Source organism: Sceloporus undulatus, unplaced genomic scaffold (assembly GCF_019175285.1).
Source record: "Sceloporus undulatus isolate JIND9_A2432 ecotype Alabama unplaced genomic scaffold, SceUnd_v1.1 scaffold_13, whole genome shotgun sequence".
NCBI classification, from domain to species: Eukaryota; Metazoa; Chordata; class Lepidosauria; order Squamata; family Phrynosomatidae; genus Sceloporus; species Sceloporus undulatus.
In genome coordinates this window covers 5,195,122-5,205,262 of record NW_024802935.1, presented here as the reverse complement: position 1 = coordinate 5,205,262, position 10,141 = coordinate 5,195,122, and the positions used below count along the sequence as shown (strand labels likewise).

Here is a 10,141-nt window from a genome sequence, read left to right as displayed (position 1 = left end):
AATTTGTTTTATTTATATACCGCTATTCCAAAGATCATAACGGTGAACAGCAAGTAAGCTAATTAGCAAGTAAGCTAATTTGCCCCCAACAGTCTGGGTACTCATTTTAGCGACCTCGGAAGGATGCAAGCCTGAGTCAAGCTTGGGCCCTTTTGCTGGTCTTGAACTCGCAACCTTGTGGTTTTTGAGTGAATGGCTGCAGTACAGGCATTTAACCACTGTGCCACCAGGTTTAGTTTCAGTCTACTGAGGATATAGATGTCTTGTTCTTTAAAAGCAACAACCCACAAGAACAGCAGAAGGCTTCATATACACAGCTACTTATTGGATAAACATCTAGCTGGTAATACACAAATACTTGGATAAGGAATCCCTGCAGAATTAAACAGCAGTTGAAAGTACCAGAATGCGGGTGTGGTCTTTTTTTTTTTTTACCTCCACTGTATCATCTTTTGCACAGCTGATACAGTAGAATTTATATTCCTTCATGGGAGTTGCTGGATTGGAGCTAATTAATCTTTGTATTTAAAGATTATTACTGAGTTCACAATATGTATATCTTGACAATTGTAGTGAGATCCAGTAATATATAACCTCACTTGAATAGATAATATTGATTAATTTGATTTGATTTGATTGCTATTCCTTTTTTCCTCAAAAAATGGGATTCAAGGTGCATCATATCCAGATTTAACAAACTTAAATACAATTAAAACACAGACACATCAGTAAGGAAAGGAAAAGAAAGCATGCAATGCCCACTTCATAACCACATGCTCTTCCTCAGCAAGTAGTGAATATCTCAAAGTGAGCCTGATTAAAAAGCCTTAAATAAAAAGAATTAAATGGGGACATTCATCCAGAATCATAGAGTTAGAAGAGACCACAAGGGCCATTCAGTCCAACCCCCTGCCATGCAGGAAATCTAAATCAAAGCATCCCGACAGATGGCCATCCAGCCTCTGTTTGAAGACCTCTAAGGAAGAAGACTCCATCATACTTGGAGAGAGTTTGTTCCACTGTCGAACAGCCTTTATTGTCAGAAAGTTCCTCCTAATGTTGAGGTGGAATCTCTTTTCCTGCAGTTTGCATCCATTATTCTGCGTTCTAGTCTCTGTGCATTTCATTTTTCCGCCCTAAGTGCAGTACCTTACATTTCTCCGTGTTGAATTTCATTTTGTTATCCTTGGCCCAGATTTCTAGTCCGTTCAGGTCACTTTGAATCTTGTTCTTGTCCTCTGGGGTATTAGCTACTCCTCATAATTTGGTGTCATCTGCAAATTTGATACGTATGTCCCCAATTTAATGGAGCAGGCTCTTAGATGTACTTCTTTGTGAGGAAGATTTCATTTCCGAAACATATGTCAAGTCTGTTAAATTAAAGGTAAGCAACATTTCCATCTCCTGAACTTCTAACGGTTTTGATAAGGGATTTTGATTCTACCTTACTCTCAAATACCTCAGTTGCCAGCAATTGGCGACCTTCTGTTGAAAAGAGAAAGAATCTATTCAGCAGTGTTTTACTGCCATTTTCTGTATGAAGAACAGTAAAATACAGACATCAGTTTCTTATTTCTCCAAATCAGTATTACTGTGTACATTTTAATAATCTGCAAGAATATTCCAGAGCCTTTGTAATCCTAAAGGTTTCTACTATATTTATGACATGTCACTTGCATTTACCATGTCTTAAAATGAATTTTATTTTAAAGGTTGTGAGCTTCAAATTGTCCATTGCTTTCCATAAAAGGTCCATAAGTACTTCTGGACTGAGATCTATTCATCTTCTTCTGTGCATATAGGCTGTTTTTGCTCCAAGTATCCTGTCAAGGAGAGGGCATAAAAGTCTCGTGGCAGGCTATCACCCTAATTATGTGGGTTTTCAATCCATTTATTTTAATTTATTCTGTGTTGATTTTCTGCCTTCTGTTTTCTAGCTTAGCAAAGCTGGAAGAAGAATTTGAGAAAAAATTCAACAGCCTTCCTCAATTCAGTCCTGTCACATTTGACCGGAAGAGTGTGTCTGTACCAAGAAAAAAGAAAAAGGTTGGGAGCTACTCAGCAGACCAACCAAAATCTAACAAAGGTAAGAGGCCCTCATCATTCACGTCCACTTGGTATCAAATACTGTGCAAGGTCAGAAGCTTTTACTGTCTCACTTAGCTTAATGCTTGCCAATGTAGTATTGTGTGTGTGTGTGTGTGTGCGTGCGTGCATTCTTGAGCATGTAAGAATTTTAACATGTTCTGTTCAATGCTTTTCCATTATCATTTCTAAAGGATGAAGAGAGGCAAATTTTATACCTGGAAACTAGGGCTGTTGTTTTATTTAATGTATGTCTGTTGAGTGGCTCTTAAAAACAGCATTGTGTAAAACTACCAGTACTGTAGTAGCAAATTTTATTTTATTTTATTAGTAGCACTTTAAAAGACATCTTTCTTTTCATGCAAGGGTAAGAAAGTACCAAACTCGGCTTTGGCTTTATTGTGTGGTCTTCAGCAAACAGTTATCTCTCATCCTGAGATTTTATTTATGAATTATAAACAAATAGTTACTGATATGGTTGACAGAAGGATTCATCAACACTAAACATTTCAAGCACATTAAATGTGAATGCATGAAATATACATACATATATCTACACACACACCTCGAGAGAGAGAGAGGTTGCAGTGTATGTGCTTGCACACACATACACACACGTGTGTGTGTGCTCTTTAGAACTGCAGAAGCATTGCTTTCTAACAGTTGGCTAGAAGCAGAAAAGCTGCTTTGAAAGAAATGATAAGCAGCATTTTAGCACTGCTTTCCTGAGCCAAAAATGATGACGTCTCAAGTTTGTTCAGTCCCCCCAACCCCACTTCCTCCTTCTCTTCCTCTTCCTCCTCCTTGTTCTGCACAGCTGGGACACATACTTCAGTCATGTTTAGTTACACCTTAAAAATTCCAGTTCATTTCTTCAGTAGCAATTGCATTCTAAAACAAAGTCAGATCCCCTCCTGTTTTAGTTTGCACTTTCAAAAAACGTTTTTACTTAATGAAACCAGAAGTGGATTTCTGACCATCTTTGGCTTTGAGTGGTGGCCTGGACTAGTACTTGATGAGAGCATTTGGCCCCTGAACCTTTAGAGACTGCCCACACTGACCTTGAAGGTGATCAACACTGCCACATTCAACAGGAGCAGTTATATGTTATAGAGTTAAATACTCTTCCAAAATAGAGTAATGTTCACACAATCAATATAAAATATATATTTGTGTTTTCTGTTAAAATCAGGATTTCTTCATGAAGCCTGATTCTGATATATTTCTCAGCTCTTATGCAAAAGTCAGGTGTAAATACCATCATCAGAGGTAATAGGGTTTCATCATACACAGAGTTTCACAGCTGTCAAGATAAAGGATACATGGTTAGATGCTTTCCCTTGTGCTCTGTACAAGGTTCTTCAAGGCATAAGTCCAAGAAAATATCATTGGAATAGGTTCAAGAATACTTCTGACATTATGTCACATGTTCATAGCACAGGAAACATGTAGCCCTCCATTGTTGGACTACAATTCCAATCAAACTTTTAGCAGCCTGGCCAGTGATAAGAGATTATAATAGTCATTCCTCAACAATAGAAACACCTTACCCATGTCATACTTGGCATGACATAGTTTCCCAACCTTGCCCTGATTGTGTGTGCTCCAAGGAACCATGTCAGCAAACATGGATCTCAACAAACAGATCTTTGGCTAGCAGTTCAAGTGGATTGTTTCAGTTTAGCCATATTCTTAGAAGAAAGAAGAGACATAGTGAGTCAGCACAGAAAAGTAACAGTTTTGTGTCTCTGCTAAATGCTTCAGAGTCTGCAGCAACACAAGAACCCTTGGTTGGCAGCCAGAAAAGAAAAGCAAGGAAAACCAAGATTACACATCTAGTCCGGACTGCAGATGGCCGGGTCTCGCCAGCAGGTGGAGTTTTAGGTATGAACATGAAATGATTTCTCTTGTTTATCCCATGTCTTGTTTATTTGTAATTAATTAAAATATTTACTATATAACCCATCCTATATCTGATGATTTCAGGGCATCCAGCCAAATAAGTGTGTATCAGCACAGTTTTGCATTACACTATATAAAGTATGGTTTTGCAAGACAATACTGTGAATGAAATTCAGATTATGACAGTGCATATTTCCAATGCAGAGATCAACAAACAGATTGCGTTAGAAACTCATATTGTGCAAATACATCCCATAATTATGGGCATTTCGTATCTTCTGGGGTTTGGTTCCAGGACCCACCATGGATACCAAAATCCAAGAATGCTCATGTCCCATTAAATACAGTGGCATAGTAAAATTGTGTCCCTTATATAAAATGGTAAAATCAAGGTTTGCTTTTAGGAATTTATATTTTCAACCTGTGAATGGTTGAATCTGCAGATAAAGAATCTATAGAGTGCTGGCTGTGCTCCTAAATTTCAGTTTGGAGTAGGTTGCAAGAGGGTAGGGAATGAAAGAATATTTGAAAAATAGTTAAAAAAACTGCTTTCTTGAATGTTGGAGAAACATGAGGAGGAGAATCCTGGATGTGTAAAAATCTTTGCACCTCACTTTGTGTGAAAAAATGTGGTGGCGGGGATGTAGAAAACTAGTTCTACACAATAAATGCTGTTTAATGTGAGGGAAACATGTTTTGTCTACAGAAAATGCACACAGTGTGTACATTTTTTACACAGAACAAATTCTTTTTATTATTATTTTATTAATTTTAATACATAATATACATACTCAACTTATATACCTACATAAAATACCTAACAATTGTTTGTTTACATAGATAGCATGAATTTATTTTATATCATGAACGGTTAGATAACATTGGCCCGTTACAAACGGGTGTAAAGTACGTCCTGGGGTCATGCTAGGGTCAGGGTAAGTGCGTGCCTTACGCACGCACCTAACCCTAGTACATCCCCAGGATGTGCAAAATGGCGGCAGCCATTACAATGTCATGAACACGCCGTCTCCAAATGAGGCAGTGCGGATGTGACGTCTTTGCGCTGCGCGAGGACGCATAGAGCGCCCTTTCCGCGGAGCACGAACGGAGCTCCTTCCGCTGTATGCGTCGCTGGTACAGCCTTTAGACGGCTGTGCCAGCGACGCAAAGGAGAAGGGGGCCGAGTGGCCCCTTTCTCCTCCTCCCCGTTGCTGTTGGTTATCCTTGGGGCTTCAAGCCCCAAAGACACCCCTTTCCAGGCCCCGGGGAAGCGGCCTTTTGCCACTTCCCTGCGGCCTGGAAAGCAGCGGATCAGTGCCTCGGAGGCTGCCGTTGTGGCAGCTGAGGCCCTGATCCGGCGGGGAAAGGGCTGGATACAGGCCGCCCCAAACAGGAGGTCTGTAACTCACCATTGTTTCTCTGTTATCCTCCATGATTTGGTCTTGCTTATATTCCAGCATACCAATTATATCTTGAATCTGTTGTTTCCCCTTCCCCCAACCAAAAAAAGAGAGAGAGAAAGAAGTATTACATATATTAATAGTATCTGATAAATTGTATGAGTGGTTTTAACTTAATTATTTTATCTCATTTCTGTAGCTATCTTTAGTCTCATAGTTTGTTCACTTTTTCCCCATTTACTTTGAAATTTTTGCTCTGTTTTCCTATTAATCGTCATAGTTATTTTGTCCATCACCATTAGTTCATTCACCTTAGTTACGCATTCTTCCTGTAAATTATTACTTCCCCCTTTCCACCCCTTTCCAATGTTTTGCAGAAACAATTCTTAATGTGCAAACAGTGCAGTTTTTTATTATTTGCCCTCAGTAAGGATAAAAAAAATTGTTCTTGTCCACAAGAACAAAATGGTGATGATCTCCATCCCTGTGAGGTGGTAGAGTGACTCAGAAAATCGCACAAGCTTCTGCAAATGTAAGAAAGAGAGATCTTTATCATCAGCCACCACCTAATTCTTTTTAATATCAGATTAGCTCAAAAATTTGCTTATTCCAGTTCCAGACTGCCTTCACTTCTTTATTTTTCATCAGAATTTAACAGTGAAACCTAACAATAATAATAATAATAATAATAATAATAATAATAATACTGTTTATTTATAGCCCGCTTTTCCAAAAAATGATCAAAGAAACCTTCCAGTGAAAAGATCCATTAACATGCAGGGGTTTTTTAGGGCTTTTGGTCTGTTGACAAGCTGGAGCTCTTTAAGAATTCTCTGGAATAATCTTGGGAAGAATGAATCTGATCTAAAAGAAGATTTCACCAGCATCATGACGTCATGGTGTCAATTCAGTGCCAGCATGATGGAGGTTTTTTTCCCTTCACTATTCCCCTGCAGACCTTTGAGCTGCTCTAAACCCAGTTTCATAAAGTTTTCTAGCTATACAGAGCAGGTTTTTGAGGTTCACCAAGGACGGGTCTGCACTGAAAGGCAGAGATCAATCCCCTTCCAATGTTACGGTGTTTGCAGTTCCACCAAGGGAAGTGCATTTTGAATCTTGCTGAGAGACCTCACTCATCTTTACTTGCAATGAATATGAAAGATTCTTTTGTTTTTTTAGGTTAAAGACCTAAGAACAATAGATACCATCACAATATGTGATTAGAGAGGTTATAAATAGTCAAAATGCTATACAGTCGGCCCTTGACATTCACGGCTTTGACATTTGAGGTTTTGACTATTCACAAGGTCATTGCCACATGCGTGAACATTCCTCCTCCTCCCTCCCAGGCTTTCCCCCCGGTGGGGTGAGAAGCCTAGGAGGAAGCGAGCAGCCGGGAAGTGTGCATGCATCAACTCCACCACTTCCCCAGTGTGATAACCAGTTTCCCACAGCCAGCTCTCCCACCAGGGAAGGGAGAGGAGGAGCGATTGTACCCCCTACCTTCGCCAGTGGAATAGATGCCTGGGGAAGGCAGGGGTGCTATCACTTCTCCTCCTTTCTCTGGTGGGATAGCCAGCTATCCCACTGGGGAAGGCGCGGGGAGAAGATCACTCCTCCCTTCCTCGGTGGGATAGCTGCTTGGGGGAGACAGCTATCACATGAGGGAAGGTGCAGGGAGGGAGATCACTCCTTCTCTCCCTTGCACGATGGTATAGCTGCTTGGGAAAGTAAACTATCCCACCAGGGAAGGCGTGGGGAGCCAGTTAAAGGGACATGAGCATGGGAGAAGGAGAGGAGTGCCCAGGCTTACTCCTCTTCCCTGCCTACCCGTCCCTTTAAACTGGCTTCTTCTTGGGGGATATTCACAGTTTTTCTACATTCGCAGGGGTCTTGTTCCCCTAACCCCAGTGAATGTGGAAGGCTGACTGTACAATCTTATCCACAAAACTTATCCACAGATTCTGCATCCATGAATTTCAATATCCACAACTTGAAAATACTCTCCCCACCCTAGGAAAAAACTTCAAAAAGCAAACCTTGATTTTGCCATTTTATATAATGCACAGTGGGCCCTCTCCTTACATTCCAGATCATCCCATGTAAGGGAAAATCTGCCTATGCTCGGGCCCCATAGGAAATAATCTGGTGCATGGAGGTGGTGGAGCGGCGCGCATGCGCTCCACAGGCACACACACCATAGTTTCCCTCCCCAAGCAGCGTCCGCGTATGCTGGAAGCCGTGTAAAACTTGTCCGCACATGGCATGGGCACACTTATATAGTGAGACTTGAGCATCCATGGATTTGGGGATTCACCGGGGGGAGGGGTCCTGAAACCAAACCCCAGCAGACACTAAGGGCCCACTGTATAACATGTTAAGGATAATTTTGTATTTTTAATAATACATTGTCATTGCAATTTTGTTAATATATTTATTACAACAACAACAACAATAATAATAATATGGTTTTTTGAGGGGGTGGGAACCAGAATGGACCCGATCAAAAATTAAAATGCTATATTAGAAATCAGCTAAAAAAATTATGTAAAACATTTTATTTTATGTACACTTGCACTGTAAAAAGTAGAATCACCATTAAGATGAGTACAGTTGGCCCTCCATTTTTGCAGGGGATGTATTGTGCACTCTGTGTGTGCGCCATTGCAAATAGTGGAGGTCACCCCTTTGTGTATTATTCAAGGGTGCGGATCCCAGATCAGCGCATTAGGAGGGGCGACTGTATCAGTGGTCAGGAAAACTACATGTATACAGACAAACTCTTCTCTTATGAAAAATTGTTAGGTAGGTCTTTTTGTATTAGAATTTGAGCTGCCCCCCTGAAAAAGGCTTATTCAGTGTTCACTGTACACTTGGATTAAGTGAACAACTGTAGATGAAGATTTTTGTACTCGGAGTAAAACTATCAGTTTGAGGTCCCTGTTTGGGGAGAGGGTTTTCTTGAAATGAAACCAACATTTTAAGGAGAAGCACTGCAAGGCCAACTCTGAGTTAGGAAACCTGGAGGAATTGTTGCAGCTTTAGAAGTTTAATAAGCAGATATGTTTGATAAGTAATTTATCTGTTTATTTTTATTGATTTGTCTTCCATACAAGAAGAGAAACCAAAGGAGCAACTGCAGAGTAGTCTTCAGAAAGCAAATATGGGAACTGACTGCAGCGAAGAATCCTCCCAAAACACTGAATTGGAGGAAGGTCATAGTATTACACCAGACATGCCATCTGTATCTGCCTTCTTTAGCTTAGCTGCTCTGGCAGAGGTGGCAGCAATGGAAAATGTACACAGGTTAGTCAATACATGCTTTCTTTTCCTGTTCGGCTAAAAAATAGTCTTTCTTGCAGCATCTATATCTTTCATTTAAATCAAGCACCACTTGCTTGAGTCATATGGAGAATTTTAGCTGAATAAACCTGGCCTGCATTCACACTGCAGACATCATGTTGACCTAATTTCAATTGCCATGGCTCAGTACTGTGGAATTCTGGGAACTGTAGTTCTTCGTGGTCTCTGTGAATCCTACAAATGGGGTTGTATCATGCCTGTGCAAATCATATTTGGAACCTGCTGGTATAGCTAGGCTTGAATTTTTGACAGTAGCCCCAAGTTCCCAGGATTCCATAGCACTGAGCCATGGCTGTTAGTGGTGTCAAATTGAATTATTTCTGAAGTGCAGATGTAGTTTCTGTTTCTGTACGTACAGTTACAATGGCATACACTGTTTACTTTGGAATGCATCTATTGCAACATTCATTCCAAGAGTCTCACAAGGTTAAATTTGGTGTGTTTAGGCCAAACCCCACATTTGTTTTCAAAAAAGAAAGTGGGAAATATATTCTGTTGCAGTAACTGTTTCAAAACTGAAACAGTTTGTTGGAATGAGAGTTTGTGGAGACCCAAATGGGTCCCATATTGCAAGAAAAGTGGAATATTAATTTGTCTGGCAAACATAGATAAATCACTTTTTGGACTTGGTTATTGTTTAGCTGTGTACCTTCAAGTCGTTGCTGACTTATGGTGTCCATAAATTGTACCTATTATAAGATTTTCTTGGCCAGGTTTATTCAGTGGGATGATGATGGTGATGATGATGATTAAGGTTTATTTATAGAGCACTGTAAGAATGTTACTTTTCCCAGGTCATTCAGTGGGTTTCTATAGCCAAGCAGGGATTCCAATCCTGGTCTCCAGAGTTAGAGTCCAATGCTCGACACCAGGGTCTCGAGAACAGGTTCAAATCAGGGCTTTATCTCTGGCACCTATTTGTGATGGGACTAGGAAGATATGTAAAAACAAAACTTAAACCCTGCACTATAATAACTTCTCTGAACTATGAATATGAAATTTGGTGTGTACATTTACAATGTAATTCTATGTGTGAAATTCATATGTGCAGTTGTTTTAGGGAAATGTTGGTAAAGGAGACAGAAAATACACACATTTTGCTTAATTGTTGTAGCCTTCATATTAACTTGGTTGTTCAGCATTCCATTTGCTTATTGTTGCTTTTAATGATTTTGCTTGTTAATATGTAATATATTGACATTGGAATAATGGGATGAGCTTAGAGCATATGGTCAGGAAATGGTTCTTCATGAAGTTCAGACAAACAGCTGATCCTCTTTTCAAGGAAGGTTGAGAAAGACGTATAGTGTGCTCTTTGTATCCACTGCAGTTTGGTTCTAAGAGATTCCATTGATAATAAAATCTGTGGATGCTCAGGTCCCATTAAATAC

The 10,141-nt window shown here is 40.0% G+C and overlaps 1 protein-coding gene across 9 annotated transcripts in view; it reads left to right on the top strand.

Annotated features, from left to right (window-relative positions):
* LOC121917252 (HMG box transcription factor BBX-like) overlaps positions 1-10,141 on the top strand; it is a 181,072-nt gene that overhangs the window by 153,039 nt on the left and 17,892 nt on the right. For 8 of the 9 annotated variants that reach the window (XM_042443031.1, XM_042443027.1, XM_042443032.1 and 5 more), the window contains 3 exons: positions 1,938-2,086; positions 3,850-3,969; positions 8,504-8,693. In XM_042443031.1, the coding sequence (XP_042298965.1) occupies positions 1,938-2,086; positions 3,850-3,969; positions 8,504-8,693 (459 nt within the window). The remainder of the gene's footprint in view (positions 1-1,937; positions 2,087-3,849; positions 3,970-8,503; positions 8,694-10,141) is intronic. The other variant, XM_042443026.1, reaches the window with a different exon arrangement.